The sequence below is a fragment of the Misgurnus anguillicaudatus genome, chromosome 19 (genome assembly GCF_027580225.2).
Source record: "Misgurnus anguillicaudatus chromosome 19, ASM2758022v2, whole genome shotgun sequence".
Lineage (NCBI taxonomy): Eukaryota > Metazoa > Chordata > Actinopteri > Cypriniformes > Cobitidae > Misgurnus > Misgurnus anguillicaudatus.
In genome coordinates this window covers 29,847,949-29,869,301 of record NC_073355.2, presented here as the reverse complement: position 1 = coordinate 29,869,301, position 21,353 = coordinate 29,847,949, and the positions used below count along the sequence as shown (strand labels likewise).

Here is a 21,353-nt window from a genome sequence, read left to right as displayed (position 1 = left end):
ATGTGCTCGGTTATATTGAAGGAAACTAACGTGCTCTTTTGTGTTCTTATTCTGGGATCTTCTGCTTGCCTGTACACAGAATGTTTTATTGATGAAATGTTTGCTAAATTTGGTGTTTTAATATCACTGTGTAAACGAATTAAGCCTCAATGTTTTCTTTCATGTTTTTTTAAGGAAATGCCTTTACATCTTGTTTCATATTCTTGCTTCCATGAAAACACGACTAAAGTGAACCTTATATTCTGCTCGTTGCATGCCTTGACATTATTATCAATATATTACGACTTTATTAGCAAAATTGTACTTATTTTGACTTTTTTCTCGAAAAACGAATAGTTAAATCTCGCATTATAATGACTTAAATCTCGAGATGGTTTTATTTCTTTAATTTAGCTTGGCCCTAATCTTCCTTGGTAATAAACTACGCCGTGGCATAATGACAATTAAATATTGCTGAAACATAATACATCAGTTATTTATACTCGTGTTAAATGTATATCTTATAATCTATTTAACTGTATTAAACATGAAGCATTATAAATATTATACTCAAAACACATATATGCCATCCGACAAACTGCGTATTAGAAAAAATATGAATGCTTAAACACACTATACCAAATATATCACATTAAAATGTCTTATAATAGGCTAATAACAGAAACTCGAGAAATATCTGGAAGAGATGACGCTACACTGTGGGAGGAGCCACTCGACTGTGTCTCGTTGTGATTGGTCTAGTCGCAGGAGGTTTCGAGAAACTTCAAGAGCGCCTTCATGGATAATATAAAGCGCAACAGAGGCTCTGGTTCGGTACATATCGGAATACTTCGGAACCACAGCACGAGAGAGAAAGAGAGAGAGAGAGAGAGAGCGCGAGACCGCAAAGCGTTTTACGACACAGGCGTAATACAATAGAAGAAATCTCATTCATATACGGTACGTTAAAAATTATTTAGACTAACATTGGGATTTCATTCCGTTTATATACTTGATGCCTTAAAATTACAAATACATAGCAGACTTTTTTGCACAAAATGGTGTATTTTGAAAAATATAACAAATCAATAACAAAAAAAACCTGCTACTAGCTGGAAATGTTATTTTGTTATGTTGTTTTTAATTAGAAAATATTTATAAAACATTCTGTACATTTGTGTGCTCAGAAAGATGATCATTGAAATATTATCTTCTGCATTAAAAAAAATGATCTAAAATAGATGCAAAAAAACCTTTAGTGATTTTATTTTTGTTTTCTTGACTATAGGTATAAAGTAAAAAAGTCGAAAATGTCTGCAAAAGGAGTTGCTATTGGAATTGACCTGGGCACCACTTACTCCTGTGTGGGAGTTTTTCAGCATGGAAAAGTGGAGATCATCGCTAATGACCAGGGCAACAGAACAACACCAAGCTATGTTGCCTTCACAGACACAGAGAGGCTCATTGGAGATGCAGCTAAAAACCAGGTGGCCATGAACCCCAGCAACACAGTGTTTGATGCCAAGAGGCTGATTGGCAGGAAATTTGATGATCCAGTTGTGCAGTCTGACATGAAGCATTGGTCCTTCCAAGTCATCAGCGATGGGGGAAAGCCAAAGGTGAAAGTTGAATTCAAAGGAGAAACCAAATCATTTAACCCTGAAGAAATCTCATCCATGGTCCTGGTGAAGATGAAGGAGATTGCAGAGGCTTATCTGGGACAGAAGGTGACAAATGCAGTTATCACAGTTCCCGCCTATTTCAACGACTCCCAGAGGCAGGCAACTAAAGACGCCGGAGTAATCGCTGGGCTGAATGTTCTCCGAATCATCAACGAGCCCACAGCTGCAGCCATCGCCTATGGGCTGGATAAAGGCAAAGGTTCGGAGCGTAACGTCCTGATCTTCGACCTGGGTGGAGGCACATTCGATGTGTCTATACTGACCATTGAAGATGGCATCTTCGAGGTGAAATCCACAGCTGGAGACACTCACCTGGGTGGGGAGGACTTTGACAACCGCATGGTGAATCACTTTGTAGAAGAATTCAAGAGGAAACACAAGAAGGACATCAGTCAGAACAAGAGGGCACTGAGGAGACTTCGAACAGCTTGTGAGAGAGCCAAGAGAACCCTGTCATCCAGCTCTCAGGCCAGCATTGAGATCGACTCCCTGTATGAGGGCATTGACTTCTACACATCCATCACCAGAGCAAGGTTTGAAGAGCTGTGTGCAGACCTCTTCAGGGGAACTCTAGAACCTGTGGAGAAAGCCCTGAAAGATGCCAAAATGGACAAGTCTCAGATTAATGACATTGTTCTGGTTGGTGGATCCACGAGAATCCCTAAAATCCAGAAACTTCTGCAGGATTTCTTCAATGGAAGAGAGCTGAACAAGAGCATCAACCCAGATGAAGCAGTGGCTTATGGTGCTGCAGTGCAAGCTGCCATCCTTATGGGCGACACATCTGGAAACGTTCAAGATCTTTTGCTGCTGGATGTTGCTCCACTGTCTCTGGGTATTGAAACAGCAGGAGGAGTCATGACAGCCCTCATCAAACGCAACACCACCATCCCCACCAAACAGACCCAGACCTTTACCACCTACTCAGACAACCAGCCCGGCGTCCTGATCCAGGTATATGAGGGAGAGAGGGCCATGACCAAAGACAACAACCTGCTGGGGAAGTTTGAGCTGACAGGAATTCCACCTGCACCACGTGGAGTCCCTCAGATCGAAGTGACCTTTGACATCGATGCCAACGGAATCCTAAATGTGTCAGCTGTGGACAAAAGCACTGGCAAAGAGAACAAGATCACCATCACCAATGACAAGGGCCGACTGAGCAAAGAAGAGATTGAGAGAATGGTGCAGGACGCTGACAAATACAAAGCAGAAGATGATCTTCAGAGAGAGAAAATTACTGCCAAGAACTCACTGGAGTCTTACGCCTTCAACATGAAAAACAGTGTGGAGGATGAAAACCTGAAAGGTAAAATCAGTGAAGATGACAAGAAGAAAGTTATTGAGAAATGCAACGAGACCATTACCTGGCTAGAGAACAACCAATTGGCGGATAAGGAGGAGTATGAACATCATTTGAAAGAGCTGGAGAAAGTCTGTAACCCAATCATTACTAAACTGTACCAGGGAGGGATGCCAGCTGGAGGCTGTGGAGCTCAGGCACGTGCCACCGGTTCAGGGGCCGGTTCCCAGGGACCAACTATTGAAGAGGTGGATTAAAAGGCAACAAAATTATAAAAGACTGATAAAAAAAATCTCTGATCAGTTTTCAACGAGTTGCAAGCAGATTTTTTGTTGTTACGATCTTCCTGTAAATGTTTACATTATAAAAAACAATGTGAACTTCACTAAAGATGTAAAAATGTATATAATGTTAAATATTTCATATTTTGTTACACTTGTATGCTGATTAATGTTATGACGAAGTAAATAAATGTTATTTATTCATAAATATGTAGTTGTGCTATTACTTTTTAATTAAAACAAAACTATACTATTCTAATAAAAGATCAGCTCTACACCATCTTTTAATTTTTTATTATCACATTTTTCACATTTCAATAGAATCATTTTAAAATTTTCATTAAAATTCACATGTAAGGAAAAAATAAAGTTTCAACCTTTAAAAAAGATCAAAAGATTATACATTTGATGATCACTATCGGATGATGTCCAGAGTTGTTTTTTTTATGTTGCCTGGACATCCAACAAGCAATTAACATAGTTTGACACAATAACACATAAGATACCCCAGAATGTAAATATATAAATTTTCACACTCAAAAACTGTTAAATCAGAACCAATGGCTTTGTGAAGGGAATTCTGGTATCCATTCAGGCTGTAGTTCCTGACACATACAGCAGGGGGCAACATGACTGTGTGTAAAAGACAACCACAAATACTAGAGTCTTCTCTTATGAAGGGGTTTACGGCATGAGAACGAAAAAAAAGAATCAAATAGTTGTTATAATAAACTACCAAGGAGGATTAGCGCCAAAAAGAAATAAAAAATAAACCATCTTGAGATTAAAGTCATTATAATGCGAGCTTTAACTAGTAGTTGTTTTCGAGAAAAAAGTAAAAATAAACAACATTTCAGAATAAACTCGTAACATTTTAAGAATGAAATCAATATATAACTAGAATGAAGTCGTAATATTTTGATAATAATGTCATATTTTACATTAACGTGTTTGGAGTGATGTGAACAAGCAGATCTGCAAAGCAGATACCAAAATACATACCTGCCTTTTTCATACAACAGGCAAATAAGGTATATGCTCTCAGAATCTGTTTCAGAATAAATATTTTCAGTTTAGGTACATTTCAACGTGGTTTAATACATTAAGACAGTGATATTAAGACACTAAATTCACTATACACTAAATATATATTATTAATAAGCATGTAGTGTCAAGCAGAAAAGCCCAGAATGTGCTCGGTTATATTGAAGGAAACGTGCTCTTTAACGTTTTGCGTTCTTATTCTGGGATCTTCTGCTTGCCTGTACACCGTTTTATTGATAAAATGTTTGATAAAATGAATTTGGTGTTTTAATATCACTGTGTAAATGCATTAAGCCTCAATGTTTTCTTTTATGGTTTTATAAGGAAATGCCTTTACAACTTGTTTCATATTCTCGCTTCCATGAGAACACGAAGTGAACCTTAATAGTAGCCTAGACTACGTTGCATTATATTCTGCTCGTTGCATGCCTTGACATTATTATCAAAATATTACGACTTTATTATCACAATTTTATTTATTTTGACTTTTTCCTCGAAAAACGAATAGTTACATCTCGCCTTATAATGACTTAAATCTCGAGATGGTTTTATTTCTTTAATTTAGCTTGGCCCTTCCTTGGTAATAAACTTGCCGTGGCATAATGACAATTAAATATTACTGAAACATAATACATCAGTTATTTATACTCGTGTTAATGTATATCTTATAATCTATTTAACTGTATTAAACATAAAGCATTATAAATATTATACTCAAAACACATTATATATGCCATCCGAAAAACTGCGTATTAGAAAAAATATGAATGTTTAAACACACTATACAACATATATCACATTAAAATGTCTTATAATAATAACAGAAACTCGAGAAATAGCTGGAAGAGATGACGCTACTCTGTGGGAGGAGCCACTCGACTGTGTCTCGTTGTGATTGGTCTAGTCGCAGGAGGTTTCGAGAAACTTCAAGAGCGCCTTCATGGATAATATAAAGCGCAACAGAGGCTCTGGGTCGGTACATATCGGCATACTTCGGAACCACAGCACGAGAGAGAAAGAGAGAGAGAGAGAGAGAGAGCGCGAGACCGCAAAGCGTTTTACGACACAAGCTACAATAGAAGAAATCTCATTCATTCACGGTACGTTAAAAATGATTTAGACTAACATTGGGACTTCAACCCGTTTATATATTTGATGCCTTAAAATTACAAATACACAGCAGACATTTTTTTGCATAAAATGGTGTATTTTGAAAAATATAACAAATCAATAACAAAAAATAACTGCTACTAGCTGGAAATGATATTTTGTTATGTTGTTTTTAATTAGAAAATATTTATAAAACATTCTGTAGGCTACATTTATGTGCTCAGAAAGATGATCATTGAAATATTATCTTCTGCATTAAAAAAAATGATCTAAAATAGATGCAAAAAAACCTTTAGTGATTTTATTTTTGTTTTCTTGACTATACGGTATAAAGTAAAAAAGTCGAAAATGTCTGCAAAAGGAGTTGCTATTGGAATTGACCTGGGCACCACTTACTCCTGTGTGGGAGTTTTTCAGCATGGAAAAGTGGAGATCATCGCTAATGACCAGGGCAACAGAACAACACCAAGCTATGTTGCCTTCACAGACACAGAGAGGCTCATTGGAGATGCAGCTAAAAACCAGGTGGCCATGAACCCCAGCAACACAGTGTTTGATGCCAAGAGGCTGATTGGCAGGAAATTTGATGATCCAGTTGTGCAGTCTGACATGAAGCATTGGTCCTTCCAAGTCATCAGCGATGGGGGAAAGCCAAAGGTGAAAGTTGAATTCAAAGGAGAAACCAAATCATTTAACCCTGAAGAGATCTCATCCATGGTCCTGGTGAAGATGAAGGAGATTGCAGAGGCTTATCTGGGACAGAAGGTGACAAATGCGGTTATCACAGTTCCCGCCTATTTCAACGACTCCCAGAGGCAGGCAACTAAAGACGCCGGAGTAATCGCTGGACTGAATGTTCTCCGAATCATCAACGAGCCCACAGCTGCAGCCATCGCCTATGGGCTGGATAAAGGCAAAGGTTCAGAGCGTAACGTCCTGATCTTCGACCTGGGTGGAGGTACATTTGATGTGTCCATTCTGACCATTGAAGATGGCATCTTTGAGGTGAAATCCACAGCTGGAGACACTCACCTGGGTGGGGAGGACTTTGACAACCGCATGGTGAATCACTTTGTAGAAGAATTCAAGAGGAAACACAAGAAGGACATCAGTCAGAACAAGAGGGCACTGAGGAGGCTTCGTACAGCTTGTGAGAGAGCCAAGAGAACCCTGTCATCCAGCTCTCAGGCCAGCATTGAGATCGACTCCCTGTATGAGGGCATTGACTTCTACACATCCATCACCAGAGCAAGGTTTGAAGAGCTGTGCGCAGACCTCTTCAGAGGAACTCTAGAACCTGTGGAGAAAGCCCTGAAAGATGCCAAAATGGACAAGTCTCAGATTAATGACATTGTTCTGGTTGGTGGATCAACGAGAATCCCAAAGATCCAGAAACTTCTGCAGGATTTCTTCAATGGAAGAGAGCTGAACAAGAGCATCAACCCAGATGAAGCAGTGGCTTATGGTGCTGCAGTGCAAGCCGCCATCCTTATGGGCGACACATCTGGAAACGTTCAAGATCTTTTGCTGCTAGATGTTGCTCCGCTGTCTCTGGGTATTGAAACAGCAGGAGGAGTCATGACAGCCCTCATCAAACGCAACACCACCATCCCCACCAAACAGACCCAGACCTTTACCACTTACTCAGACAACCAGCCCGGCGTCCTCATCCAGGTATATGAGGGAGAGAGGGCCATGACCAAAGACAACAACCTGCTGGGGAAGTTTGAGCTGACAGGAATTCCACCTGCACCACGTGGAGTCCCTCAGATCGAAGTGACCTTTGACATCGATGCCAATGGAATCCTAAATGTGTCAGCTGTGGACAAAAGCACTGGCAAAGAGAACAAGATCACCATCACCAATGACAAGGGCCGACTGAGCAAAGAAGAGATTGAGAGAATGGTGCAGGACGCTGACAAATACAAAGCAGAAGATGATCTGCAAAGAGAGAAGATTGCTGCCAAGAACTCACTGGAGTCTTACGCCTTCAACATGAAAAACAGTGTGGAGGATGAAAACCTGAAAGGTAAAATCAGTGAAGATGACAAGAAGAAAGTTATTGAGAAATGCAACGAGACCATCACCTGGCTAGAGAACAACCAGTTGGCTGATAAGGAGGAGTATGAACATCATTTGAAAGAGCTGGAGAAAGTCTGTAACCCAATCATTACTAAACTGTACCAGGGAGGGATGCCAGCTGGAGGCTGTGGAGCTCAGGCACGTGCCGCCGGTTCAGGGGCCGGATCCCAGGGACCAACTATTGAAGAGGTGGATTAAAAGGCAACAAAATTATAAAAGACTGATAAAAAAAATCTCTGATCAGTTTTCAACAGTTGCAAGCAGATTTTTTGTTGTTATGATTTTCCTGTAAATGTTTACATTATGAAAATCAATGTGAACTTCACTAAAGATGTAAAAATGTATATAATGTTAAATATTTCATATTTTGTTACAGTTGTATGCTGATTAATGTTATGACGAAGTAAATAAATGTTATTTATTCATAAATATGTAGTTGTGCTATTACTTTTTAATTAAAACAAAACTACATAGTACTATCCTATAAATGATCAGCTCTACACCATCTTTTAATTTTTTATTATCACATTTTTCACATTTCAATAAAATCATTTTAAAATTTTCATTAAAATTCACATGTAAGGAAAAAATAAAGTTTCAACCTTTAAAAAAGATCAAAAGATTATACATTTGATGATCACTGTCGGATGATGTCCAGAGTTAGTTTTTTTATGTTGCCTGGACATCCAACAAGCAATTAACATAGTTTGACACAATAACACATAAGATACCCCAGAATGTAAATATATAAATTTTCACACTCAAAAACTGCTACAGCAGAACCAATGGCTTTGTGAAGAGAATTCTGGTATCCATTCAGGCTGTAGTTCCTGACACATACAGCAGGGGGCAACATGACTGTGTGTAAAAGACAACCACAAATACTAGAGTCTTCTCTTATGAAGGGGTTTACGGCATGAGAACGAAAAAAAAGAATCAAATAGTTGTTATATTAAACTACCAAGGAGGATTAGCGCCAAAAAGAATAAAAAATAAACCATCTTGAGATTAAAGTCATTATAATGCGAGCTTTAACTAGTAGTTGTTTTCGAGAAAAAAGTCAAAATAAACAACATTTCAGAATAAACTCGTAACATTTCAAGAATTAAATCAATATATAACAAGAAAAAAGTCGTAATATTTTGTTAATAATGTCATTTTTTACATTAACGTGTTTGTTGTGATGTGAACAAGCAGATCTGCAAAGCAGATACCAAAATACATACCTGCCAAATACGGGAGATGCTTTCAGAATAAATATTTTCAGACTAGGCATATTCTCAACGTGGTTTAATACATTAAGACAGTGATATTAATACAATACATTCACTATACACTAAAGATATATTATTAATATAAGCATGTACTGTTAAGCAGAAAAGCCCAGAATGTGCTCGGTTATATTGAAGCAAACTAACGTGCCCTTTAAAGCGTTTTGCGTTCTTATTCTGGGACCTTCTGCTTGCCTGTACACTGTTTTATTGATAAAATGTTTGATAAAATGAATTTGGTGTTTTAATATCACTGTGTAAATGTATTAAGCCTCAATGTTTTCTTTTATGGTTTTATGAGGAAATGCCTTTACAACTTGTTTCATATGCTTGCTTCCATGAAAACACGACTGAAGTGAACCTTAATAGTAGCCTAGACTACGTTGCATTTATATTCTGCTCGTTGCATGCCTTGACATTATTATCAAAATATTACGACTTTATCATCAAAATTGTATTTATTTGGACTTTTTTCTCGAAAAACGAATAGTTAAATCTCGCATTATAATGACTTAAATCTCGATATGGTTTTATTTCTTTCATTTAAATATTGCTGAAACATAATACATCAGTTATTTATACTCGTGTTAAATGTATATCTTATAATCTATTTAACTGTATTAAACACAAAGCATTATAAATATTATACTCAAAACACATTATATATGCCATCCGAAAAACTGCGTATTAGAAAAAATATGAATGTTTAAACACACTACTATACAACATATATCACATTAAAATGTCTTATAATAATAACAGAAACTCGAGAAATAGCTGGAAGAGATGACGCTACACTGTGGGAGGAGCCACTCGGCTGTGTCTCGTTGTGATTGGTCTAGTCGCAGGAGGTTTCGAGAAACTTCAAGAGCGCCTTCATGGATAGTATAAAGCGCAACAGAGGCTCTGGTTCGGTACATATCGGCATACTTCGGAACCACAGCACGAGAGAAAGAGAGAGAGAGCGCGAGACCGCAAATCGTTTTACGACACAGGCGTAATACAATAGAAGAAATCTCATTCATATACGGTACGTTAAAAATTATTTAGACTAACATTGGACTTCAATCCGTTTATTTACTTGATGCCTTAAAATTACAAATACACGGCAGACATTTTTTTGCATAAAATGGTGTATTTTGAAAAATATAACAAATCAATAACAAAAAATAACTGCTACTAGCTGGAAATGTTATTTTGTTATGTTGTTTTTAATTAGAAAATATTTATAAAACATTCTGTAGGCTACATTTGTGTGCTCAGAAAGATGATCATTGAAATATTATCTTCTGCATTAAAAAAAAAGATCTAAAATAGATGCAAAAAAACTTTAGTGATTTTATTTTTGTTTTCTTGACTATACGGTATAAAGTAAAAAAGTCGAAAATGTCTGCAAAAGGAGTTGCTATTGGAATTGATCTGGGCACCACTTACTCCTGTGTGGGAGTTTTTCAGCATGGAAAAGTGGAGATCATCGCTAATGACCAGGGCAACAGAACAACACCAAGCTATGTTGCCTTCACAGACACAGAGAGGCTCATTGGAGATGCAGCTAAAAACCAGGTGGCCATGAACCCCAGCAACACAGTGTTTGATGCCAAGAGGCTGATTGGCAGGAAATTTGATGATCCAGTTGTGCAGTCTGACATGAAGCATTGGTCCTTCCAAGTCATCAGCGATGGGGGAAAGCCAAAGGTGAAAGTTGAATACAAAGGAGAAACCAAATCATTTAACCCTGAAGAAATCTCATCCATGGTCTTGGTTAAGATGAAGGAGATTGCAGAGGCTTACCTGGGACAGAAGGTCACGAATGCGGTTATCACAGTCCCTGCCTACTTCAACGACTCCCAGAGGCAGGCCACTAAAAACGCCGGAGTAATCGCTGGACTGAATGTTCTCCGAATCATCAACGAGCCCACAGCTGCAGCCATCGCCTATGGACTGGATAAAGGCAAAGGTTCAGAGCGTAACGTCCTGATCTTCGACCTGGGTGGAGGTACATTTGATGTGTCCATCTTGACCATTGAAGATGGCATCTTTGAGGTGAAATCCACAGCTGGAGACACTCACCTGGGTGGGGAGGACTTTGACAACCGCATGGTGAATCACTTTGTAGAAGAATTCAAGAGGAAACACAAGAAGGACATCAGTCAGAACAAGAGGGCACTGAGGAGGCTTCGTACAGCTTGTGAGAGAGCCAAGAGAACCCTGTCATCCAGCTCTCAGGCCAGCATTGAGATCGACTCCCTGTATGAGGGCATTGACTTCTACACATCCATCACCAGAGCAAGGTTTGAAGAGCTGTGCGCAGACCTCTTCAGGGGAACTCTAGAACCTGTGGAGAAAGCCCTGAAAGATGCCAAAATGGACAAGTCTCAGATTAATGACATTGTTCTGGTTGGTGGATCCACAAGAATCCCTAAGATCCAGAAACTTCTGCAGGATTTCTTCAATGGAAGAGAGCTGAACAAGAGCATCAACCCAGATGAAGCAGTGGCTTATGGTGCTGCAGTGCAAGCCGCCATCCTTATGGGCGACACATCTGGAAACGTTCAAGATCTTTTGCTGCTAGATGTTGCTCCGCTGTCTCTGGGTATTGAAACAGCAGGAGGAGTCATGACTGCCCTCATCAAACGCAACACCACCATCCCCACCAAACAGACGCAGACCTTCACGACCTACTCCGACAACCAGCCGGGCGTCCTAATCCAGGTCTACGAGGGCGAGCGCGCCATGACCAAGGACAACAACCTGCTCGGAAAGTTCGAGCTGACGGGAATTCCACCGGCGCCACGCGGTGTTCCGCAGATCGAGGTGACCTTTGACATCGATGCCAACGGAATCCTAAATGTGTCAGCTGTGGACAAAAGCACTGGCAAAGAGAACAAGATCACCATCACCAATGACAAGGGCCGACTGAGCAAAGAAGAGATTGAGAGAATGGTGCAGGACGCTGACAAATACAAAGCAGAGGATGATCTTCAGAGAGAGAAAATTACTGCCAAGAACTCACTGGAGTCTTACGCCTTCAACATGAAAAACAGTGTGGAGGATGAAAACCTGAAAGGTAAAATCAGTGAAGATGACAAGAAGAAAGTTATTGAGAAATGCAACGAGACCATCACCTGGCTAGAGAACAACCAGTTGGCTGATAAGGAGGAGTATGAACATCATTTGAAAGAGCTGGAGAAAGTCTGTAACCCAATCATTACTAAACTGTACCAGGGAGGGATGCCAGCTGGAGGCTGTGGAGCTCAGGCACGTGCCGCCGGTTCAGGGGCCGGTTCCCAGGGACCAACTATTGAAGAGGTGGATTAAAAAGCAACAAAATGATTATAGACTGATAAAAAATCTCTGTTCAGTTTTCACTGAGTTGCAAGCACATTTTTTATTGTTATGATCTTCCTGTAAATGTTTACATTTGTAAAGTTCATATTGTTTTTATAAATATGTAAAATTAAAAAATGTATGTGATGTTTAATATTTTGTATTTTGTTACAGTTGTATGCTGATTAATGTTATGATCAAGTAAATAAATGTTATTTATTCATAAATATGTAGTTGTGCTATTACTTTTTTAATTAAAACAAAACTACATTGTACTATACTAATAAAAGATCAGCTCTACACTATCTTTTAATTCTTTATTACCACATTTTTACATTTCAATAGAATAATTAAAAAAATTTCATTAAAATGCACATGTAAGGAAAAAATAAAGTTTAAACCTTTAAAAAATATAAAAAGATTATACATTTGATGATCACTGTCGGATGATGTCCAGAGTTAGTTTTTTTTTATTTTCCCTGGCCATCCAACAGGCAATTAACATAGTTTAACAGAATAACACATAAGATACCCCAGAATGTAAATATATAAATTTTCACACACAAAAACTGTCAAATCAGAACCAATGGCTTTGTGAAGAGAATTCTGGTATCCATTCAGGCTGTAGTTCCTGACACATACAGCAGGGGGCACCATGACTGTGTGTAAAAGACAACCACAAATACTAGTCTTCTCTTATGAAGGGGTTTACGGCATGAGAACGAAAATAAAAGAATCAAATAGTTGTTATAATAAACTACCAAGGAGGATTAGCGCCAAAAAGAAATAAATAAATAAACCATCTTGAGATTAAAGTCATTATAATGCGAGCTTTAACTAGTAGTTGTTTTCGAGAAAAAAGTCAAAATAAACAACATTTCAGAATAAACTCGTAACATTTCAAGAATTAAACCAATATATAACAAGAAAAAAGTCGTAATATTTTGTTAATAATGTCTTATTTTACATTAACGTGTTTGTTGTGATGTGAACAAGCAGATCTGCAAAGCAGATACCAAATTACATACCTGCCAAATACGGGAGATGCTTTCAGAATAAATATTTTCAGACTAGGCATATTCTCAACGTGGTTTAATACATTAAGACAGTGATATTAAGACACTAAATTCACTATACACTAAAGATATATTATTAATATAAGCATGTACTGTTAAGCAGAAAAGCCCAGAATGTGCTCGGTTATATTGAAGGAAACTAACGTGCCCTTTAAAGCGTTTTGCGTTCTTATTCTGGGATCTTCTGCTTGCCTGTACACTGTTTTATTGATAAAATGTTTGATAAAATGAATTTGGTGTTTTAATATCACTGTGTAAATGTATTAAGCCTCAATGTTTTCTATCATGATTTTATAAGGAAATGCCTTTACAACTTGTTTCATATGCTTGCTTCCATGAGAACACGACTGAAGTGAACCTAGTAGCCTAAACTACGTTGCATTTATATTCTGCTCGTTGCATGCCTTGACATTATTATCAAAATATTACGACTTTATCATCAAAATTGTATTTATTTTGACTTTTTTCTCGAAAAACGAATAGTTAAATCTCGCATTATAATGACTTAAATCTCGAGATGGTTTTATTTCTTTCATTTAAATATTGCTGAAACATAATACATCAGTTATTTATACTCGTGTTTAATGTATATCTTATAATATACTGTAGAAAGCATTATAAATATTATACTCAAAACACATTATATATGCCATCCAACAAACTGCGTATTAGAAAAAATATGAATGTTTAAACACACTATACAACATATATCACATTAAAATGTCTTATAATAATAACAGAAACTCGAGAAATAGCTGGAAGAGATGACGCTACTCTGTGGGAGGAGCCACTCGACTGTGTCTCGTTGTGATTGGTCTAGTCGCAGGAGGTTTCGAGAAACTTCAAGAGCGCCTTCATGGATAATATAAAGCGCAACAGAGGCTCTGGTTCGGTACATATCGGCATACTTCGGAACCACAGCACGAGAGAGAAAGAGAGAGAGAGAGCGAGACCGCAAATCGTTTTACGACACAAGCTACAATAGAAGAAATCTCATTCATATACGGTACGTTAAAAATTATTTAGACTAACATTAGGACTTCAACCCGTTTATATATTTGATGCCTTAAAATTACAAATACACAGCAGACATTTTTTTGCATAAAATGGTGTATTTTGAAAAATATAACAAATCAATAACAAAAAATAACTGCTACTAGCTGGAAATTATATTTTGTTATGTTGTTTTTAATTAGAAAATATTTATAAAACATTCTGTAGGCAACATTTATGTGCTCAGAAAGATGATCATTGAAATATTATCTTCTGCATTAAAAAAAAGATCTAAAATAGATGCAAAAAAACTTTAGTGGTTTTATTTTTGTTTTCTTGACTATAGGTATAAAGTAAAAAAGTCGAAAATGTCTGCAAAAGGAGTCGCTATTGGAATTGACCTGGGCACCACTTACTCCTGTGTGGGAGTTTTTCAGCATGGAAAAGTGGAGATCATCGCTAATGACCAGGGCAACAGAACAACACCAAGCTATGTTGCCTTCACAGACACAGAGAGGCTCATTGGAGATGCAGCTAAAAACCAGGTGGCCATGAACCCCAGCAACACAGTGTTTGATGCCAAGAGGCTGATTGGCAGGAAATTTGATGATCCAGTTGTGCAGTCTGACATGAAGCATTGGTCCTTCCAAGTCATCAGCGATGGGGGAAAGCCAAAGGTGAAAGTTGAATTCAAAGGAGAAACCAAATCATTTAACCCTGAAGAAATCTCATCCATGGTCCTGGTGAAGATGAAGGAGATTGCAGAGGCTTACCTGGGACAGAAGGTGACGAATGCGGTTATTACAGTTCCCGCCTATTTCAACGACTCCCAGAGGCAGGCAACTAAAGACGCCGGAGTAATCGCTGGGCTGAATGTTCTCCGAATCATCAACGAGCCCACAGCTGCAGCCATCGCCTATGGGCTGGATAAAGGCAAAGGTTCAGAGCGTAACGTCCTGATCTTCGACCTGGGTGGAGGTACATTTGATGTGTCCATTCTGACCATTGAAGATGGCATCTTTGAGGTGAAATCCACAGCTGGAGACACTCACCTGGGTGGGGAGGACTTTGACAACCGCATGGTGAATCACTTTGTAGAAGAATTCAAGAGGAAACACAAGAAGGACATCAGTCAGAACAAGAGGGCACTGAGGAGGCTTCGTACAGCTTGTGAGAGAGCCAAGAGAACCCTGTCATCCAGCTCTCAGGCCAGCATTGAGATCGACTCCCTGTATGAGGGCATTGACTTCTACACATCCATCACCAGAGCAAGGTTTGAAGAGCTGTGCGCAGACCTCTTCAGGGGAACTCTAGAACCTGTGGAGAAAGCCCTGAAAGATGCAAAAATGGACAAGTCTCAGATTAATGACATTGTTCTGGTTGGTGGATCCACGAGAATCCCTAAGATCCAGAAACTTCTACAAGATTTCTTCAATGGAAGAGAGCTGAACAAGAGCATCAACCCAGATGAAGCAGTGGCTTATGGTGCTGCAGTGCAAGCCGCCATCCTTATGGGCGACACATCCGGAAATGTTCAAGATCTTTTGCTGCTGGATGTTGCTCCACTGTCTCTGGGTATTGAAACAGCAGGAGGAGTCATGACAGCCCTCATCAAACGCAACACCACCATCCCCACCAAACAGACCCAGACCTTTACCACCTACTCAGACAACCAGCCCGGCGTCCTGATCCAGGTATATGAGGGAGAGAGGGCCATGACCAAAGACAACAACCTGCTGGGGAAGTTTGAGCTGACAGGAATTCCACCTGCACCACGTGGAGTCCCTCAGATTGAAGTGACCTTTGACATCGATGCCAACGGAATCCTAAATGTGTCAGCTGTTGACAAAAGCACTGGCAAAGAGAACAAGATCACCATCACCAATGACAAGGGCCGACTGAGCAAAGAAGAGATTGAGAGAATGGTGCAGGACGCTGACAAATACAAAGCAGAAGATGATCTGCAAAGAGAGAAGATTGCTGCCAAGAACTCACTGGAGTCTTACGCCTTCAACATGAAAAACAGTGTGGAGGATGAAAACCTGAAAGGTAAAATCAGTGAAGATGACAAGAAGAAAGTTATTGAGAAATGCAACGAGACCATCACCTGGCTAGAGAACAACCAGTTGGCTGATAAGGAGGAGTATGAACATCATTTGAAAGAGCTGGAGAAAGTCTGTAACCCAATCATTACTAAACTGTACCAGGGAGGGATGCCAGCTGGAGGCTGTGGAGCTCAGGCACGTGCCGCCGGTTCAGGGGCCGGTTCCCAGGGACCAACTATTGAAGAGGTGGATTAAAAAGCAAGAAAATGATAAAAGACTGATAAAAGTTGCACATTTTTTTAAATCTATGATCTTCCTATGAATGTTTACACTATAACACCAAACCTCATATGTATTTAAAGTCGGCTTTGTTTTCATTAAGATGTAAAAATGTATGCATAAATAATGTGTAAATATTTTAAAACCTTTAACTTTTAAAATGTATGTGATGTTACATATTTGTTTTTTTTCATGTTTTTCTACATTCGCATGCTGATGAATGTTATGACAAAGTAAATAAATGTTAATTAATAAATATGTAGTATGTGTTTTTTTATTAAAACAACTGTAATACATAGTACTATCCTAATACAGTAAATAATAAACTTTACATCATCTTTTAATTCTTTATTACAATTTTTCAATAGAATCATTTTAAAATCAGATCCAACTCACTTATTTCGAAAATGAAAAAGTTTTCACTGAAATGCACATGTAGGGACAAATTATAAAGTTTAAACCTTTAAACACATTTTTTTTTTAAAGATCATATATTTGATGATCATAGTCAGATTATATCCAAAGTTAGAGTTTTGCCAGGACATTGAACAGGCAATAAACATAGTTGGACATAATACACAAGATACCACAGAATAAATAGCCTACATTAATTTTCAAACATAAAAACTGCTACAGCAGAACCAATGGCTTTGTGAAGACAATTCTGGTATTCATTCAGGCTGTAGTTCCTCACACATACAGCAGGGGTCAACATGACTGTGTGTAAAAGACAACCACTCTCTGTTAGAAAGGGTTTACAGCACGAGACCATAAAAAAGACACTAACATCATAATCAAGATAAACAGACAACCCATCCTATCACTCCACCATCACAAATTCATTGGCTTCTTTACACAGAACACGCAACCCTTCACACGCATCACACAATGTACATCATCCATAGTTACTGGAGGGATATTAAATGTCATGAGAGATTTCAGCACACATTGCAAAGACCTACAGAACGCACGAGGTGGCCACTGCTTTGCTGCTCATATCTTATTTCACCGATCAAGTGTCAGACAGTGGCACGGGAAGTATTTTTTTCTGCATGGTTCTCTGGTTGTAAATTAGTTTGACCTTGAATACATCCCTAGATTAAAACAAAACAGGGACCACAGGTGGCACTGCCCACAATGGCAATGTGGCAGCAGAAATGTGTATACAAATTGCAGTTTAAATATGATTTAATAAATAGACAAATATAGAAAAAATATATATATATATAAAAGATAAAACAGATTTACTTTTTTTGTCTTAATTAAATAAATATACATAAATAACTTATTCTCTAAACTCTCTTGTCATTCTAACAGCTGCTGCTGATGAGTTATAATGAGCACAGCATTAAGATGTTGATAAGTGTGATTATGTTGGTCTCATCAGGCACATGTATCTCTACAGTGACTGGAGCCAATACCACACTAGTGTCTCAGGATGCATGCGAGGCTGCCACGTGTGAAATCTAACATTTCACACACTCTCAAACACGCCTTACATGAACCAATTAAAACATGACGCTGTAATTAAGTAAGGAATAATTGATAACGAACCGTGGAATGATTCGAAAATAATGCACACACACTGTAATGCGACATGACGTGAAGCGTTGCGTGCATTATTTTCAATTATACCACCACGGGTCTGTTCAATGCTGCACTCTGATTGGTTGAGAAATGTTCCGTGGGTATGCATTATTTTTTGACAACCGCACACCTAACTTTTCAAAAGTCTTAAAAATAGGCACCAGAGCAATGTCTGTGGTAACCATGGTATAAGAGGAATAATTGACTCCGGTACTTTGAATTACGTAAGGAATAATTGACGATGGGCCATTGAATTATAAGAAAATAATGCATACCCAAGATGCAATGCGGCACGACGTGAAGCGGAGTTACACCGCGGGTATGCATTATTTTCAAATAATTCAAAGGACCGGAGCCAATTATCCTCTTATACCACGGTTACCACAAACATTGCTCTTTTGCCTATTTTTAAGACATTTGACAAGTTAGGTGTGCGGTTATCAGAAATTAATGCATACCCACAGAACATTTCTCAGCCAATCAGAATACAGCATTCAACAGAATGGTATAATTTTAAATAATCCAAAGGACCAGTGTCAATTATTCCTCTTATACCACAGTTACCACAAACATTGCTCTGGTGGTTATTTTTAAGACATTTGACAAGTTAGGTGTGTGGTTGTCAGAAATTAATGCACACCCACAGAACATTTCTCAACCAATCAGAATACAGCATTCAAAAGACCCGTGGTATAATTGTTATTAATCTATATGTGGCTGTATTCTGATTGGTTGAGAAATTTTCCACGGGTATGCATTATTTTTTTATATATCCACACCTAACCGGTCAAATGTCCAGACCAATGTCTGTTTTAATCAAGGTCTTCGGTCTTATGAATTATGTAAGGAATAATTGACGACGGGCCATTGAATTATAAGAAAATAATGCACACCCAAGGTGGTAATGCAACGTTAAACCGTGGGTGTGCATTACTTTCAAAAATACAATTTAATATGCTTATCATGAGCAACACAGTCGATAGGGGCCTATACTGTACTCATACAAAGAGCAAAATCCTACATCACTGCTCTTTTAGACTGTAGGCACACACATACAGTACATGTAAACATTTAGCTGTTGTTCGTACCATAGTAAATCTTTGAAACTCATCCCTCATTCATTTAAGCAAAGCTGTCCTATAATATGAGAACAAACAAGCTGTAACTCTATAGCAGACAACTGCAGCTTCTAATTATTATTAGGGAATAGTTTGAATGCCAACTTCCAAAATGTATTCTTCACGGTCACAAATATTTGCGGAATGCATACTTCTCCTAAATTTTGCTCCCTCCTTGTGCCGTTCACACATACTAGGCTGCATATAGATGCATGCATTCACCAACCGACCATTTTAGCCCAGAGCGTGATATTTTTGTAGCACTATACATTTTAGTAACGCATATAAAATTCTTCAGTTCGTAATTACAACACTCACTTTCTCACAAACACTCCACGGATAAATCTGCAGTGTAAATGATTAAAGCTCAAGGGTTCACATGTTACAGTAAAGCATTGCGCTAGCAGCACCAAGGTCATAGGTTTAACCCTAAGGAAACAATCTGATAAAAATGAAACTCAGCAGATCTATGAATATACTTTTGTTAAATGCACGTTTTCTTACATTGAAAATATTGGAAAAGTTAGTGAGAAAATCCATGCATTTTTCTGCAGACACAAACTCTTTGCACCCTAGGACTTCATTAAGTCAATGAGTGACACAGCTGTGTGCATGTGTGAGTGTGTGACTTCATACCCATCAACAAATCAACAATGTTACTGTAAACAAGCCTGGGACAGCTGCCACTGCGACCTCAGTCTGTCGGATTTCTTTCTTTCACACACTCCAAAGTTTCTTTTAGCATACACAAAATGTATTGATTATTTTACATTTATAGATGTACATAATCTGTGAAATATCTTTTTATTAGTTATGTGAAATGGCTACAAGCAGTGAGCTTTATAATCACCAAACATCCGAAACAATTATGGTCTATGCAATATTCCATTTATAACAGGTGCATCATCTAGGACACTATGAGAACATCGGAGGTGTTACAAATACTGCCGATGATCGAACTGATGCTTATGGGATAATCATCATGATTAGATGCTACGGCGGTATGGGGGGGTTGATTTGGTGGACCCCTCGACTAAGATGAAAACATAAAGGGTTGCTAAGCAACTGTAATACTGGTTGGGCCTTGTAAGGAGAGAGCACGGAGCAAAGCAAGAGGTCGACACCCCTAAAGCCCAGCTAAAAATAACTTGAAAAGGGGAGAGAGTCAGTGAGAGTTAGAGGCAGTGGGGCTTTCTTCAGGGTATCCTCCACCTGCCTCAACTTCAAGAATACCCAAGGACAATCCCTGCTATAATTAAAGGTTGTTACAAGCTGTCCCAGCAGAAATGTTTCTTCACTGTTAAAACAATTTCACAACAGACTCTTTATACCTGACACCTCCCAGTCAGTATTTATAATGTTTGTATCTATGATCCGATGAATCTGGTTTACAATGAAAGCTAAGCCATTGAACCATATTCATTTATCAGGGTTTAAAGGGACAGTTCACCCAAAAATGAAAATTCATCATTTACTCACTCTAATGGTGTTACAAACCCGCATACATTTCTTTGTTTTGATCAGCACAGAGAAAGATATTTTGAGGAAAGTTTGCAACCAAACCATTTGTGGACCCCATTTACTTCCATAGTATTCTTTTTTCCTAGTACTGGAAGTGAATGAGGTCTACAAACTGTTGGGTTACAAACATTGAATTTATAAAAAAAATGAATTTATGCGGGTTTGTAAATGATGGCAAAAATTTCCTTTTTTAGGTGAACTATCCCTTTAAGTATTGCTTATATAAAATGTGATTAAAAATATGTTGTTTTAAACTTAACATGTTTAAAGCACATGCCTGTAATGAAAAAGCTGACATTGTCAAAAAATTCCTTGTTGCACTTGAAATTTTAAGTTTAAACAACTTAAGAAGAACAATGTCGCACACCTGTTAGTCCCAGATAGGTGCGTAGGATAAAGAGACAATGAAGTCTAACCATATATAAAAATAAAGGGTATCCCGCACACTACACTTTTAGAAAGGATGTGTTAATTTTTTACACATCTTTGTGCGTTTGTGTAATTTTAACACATTATGTGTCATTTTGTGTTGACTTTGTGTTAAAATATAACACAAGTTGTGTTAAAAGTAACACAAAATGCGTTGTTTCAATAATAACACAGTGATGGGTGAATTCTGGGACAACGCATTTAGTGTGTCGTCCCACAATCAACA

At 38.2% G+C, this 21,353-nt stretch overlaps 4 protein-coding genes across 6 annotated transcripts; all 4 read left to right on the top strand.

The window, feature by feature from the left end:
• Positions 1–780: 780 nt before the first annotated feature.
• LOC141349085 (heat shock 70 kDa protein-like) lies at positions 781–3,449 on the top strand. Its single transcript, XM_073857397.1, has 2 exons — positions 781–939; positions 1,268–3,449. Exon 2 carries the CDS (start codon positions 1,290–1,292, stop codon positions 3,219–3,221), a length of 1,932 nt encoding a protein of 643 aa, XP_073713498.1. The 5' UTR covers positions 781–939; positions 1,268–1,289; the 3' UTR covers positions 3,222–3,449.
• A 1,787-nt stretch (positions 3,450–5,236) lies between these two features.
• On the top strand, positions 5,237–16,728 carry LOC129436229 (heat shock 70 kDa protein). Of its 3 annotated transcripts, none has more exons than XM_073857398.1 (2): positions 5,237–5,389; positions 14,495–16,728. In XM_073857398.1, the coding sequence occupies exon 2, from the start codon at positions 14,517–14,519 to the stop codon at positions 16,446–16,448; it is 1,932 nt and encodes a 643-aa protein (XP_073713499.1). In that variant the 5' UTR covers positions 5,237–5,389; positions 14,495–14,516; the 3' UTR covers positions 16,449–16,728. The 3 variants fall into 3 exon arrangements, with proteins under 3 accessions (XP_073713499.1, XP_073713500.1, XP_055050194.2); XM_073857399.1 differs by lacking the exon at positions 5,237–5,389 and adding an exon at positions 9,672–9,782; XM_055194219.2 differs by lacking the exon at positions 5,237–5,389 and adding an exon at positions 14,008–14,161.
• Positions 5,259–7,882, top strand: LOC141351081 (heat shock 70 kDa protein). Its single transcript, XM_073857400.1, has 2 exons — positions 5,259–5,392; positions 5,729–7,882. The coding sequence occupies exon 2, from the start codon at positions 5,748–5,750 to the stop codon at positions 7,677–7,679; it is 1,932 nt and encodes a 643-aa protein (XP_073713501.1). The 5' UTR covers positions 5,259–5,392; positions 5,729–5,747; the 3' UTR covers positions 7,680–7,882.
• LOC141351082 (heat shock 70 kDa protein-like) lies at positions 9,674–12,233 on the top strand. The gene is made up of 2 exons (XM_073857401.1): positions 9,674–9,785; positions 10,120–12,233. The coding sequence occupies exon 2, from the start codon at positions 10,139–10,141 to the stop codon at positions 12,068–12,070; it is 1,932 nt and encodes a 643-aa protein (XP_073713502.1). The 5' UTR covers positions 9,674–9,785; positions 10,120–10,138; the 3' UTR covers positions 12,071–12,233.
• Positions 16,729–21,353: the final 4,625 nt, after the last annotated feature.

Coding starts and splice junctions, on each gene's coding strand:
- LOC141349085 (XM_073857397.1), top strand. CDS start 1,290: ATGTCTGCAAAAGGAGTTGCTATTGGAATTGACCTGGGCACCACTTAC.
- LOC141351081 (XM_073857400.1), top strand. CDS start 5,748: ATGTCTGCAAAAGGAGTTGCTATTGGAATTGACCTGGGCACCACTTAC.
- LOC141351082 (XM_073857401.1), top strand. CDS start 10,139: ATGTCTGCAAAAGGAGTTGCTATTGGAATTGATCTGGGCACCACTTAC.
- LOC129436229 (XM_073857398.1), top strand. CDS start 14,517: ATGTCTGCAAAAGGAGTCGCTATTGGAATTGACCTGGGCACCACTTAC.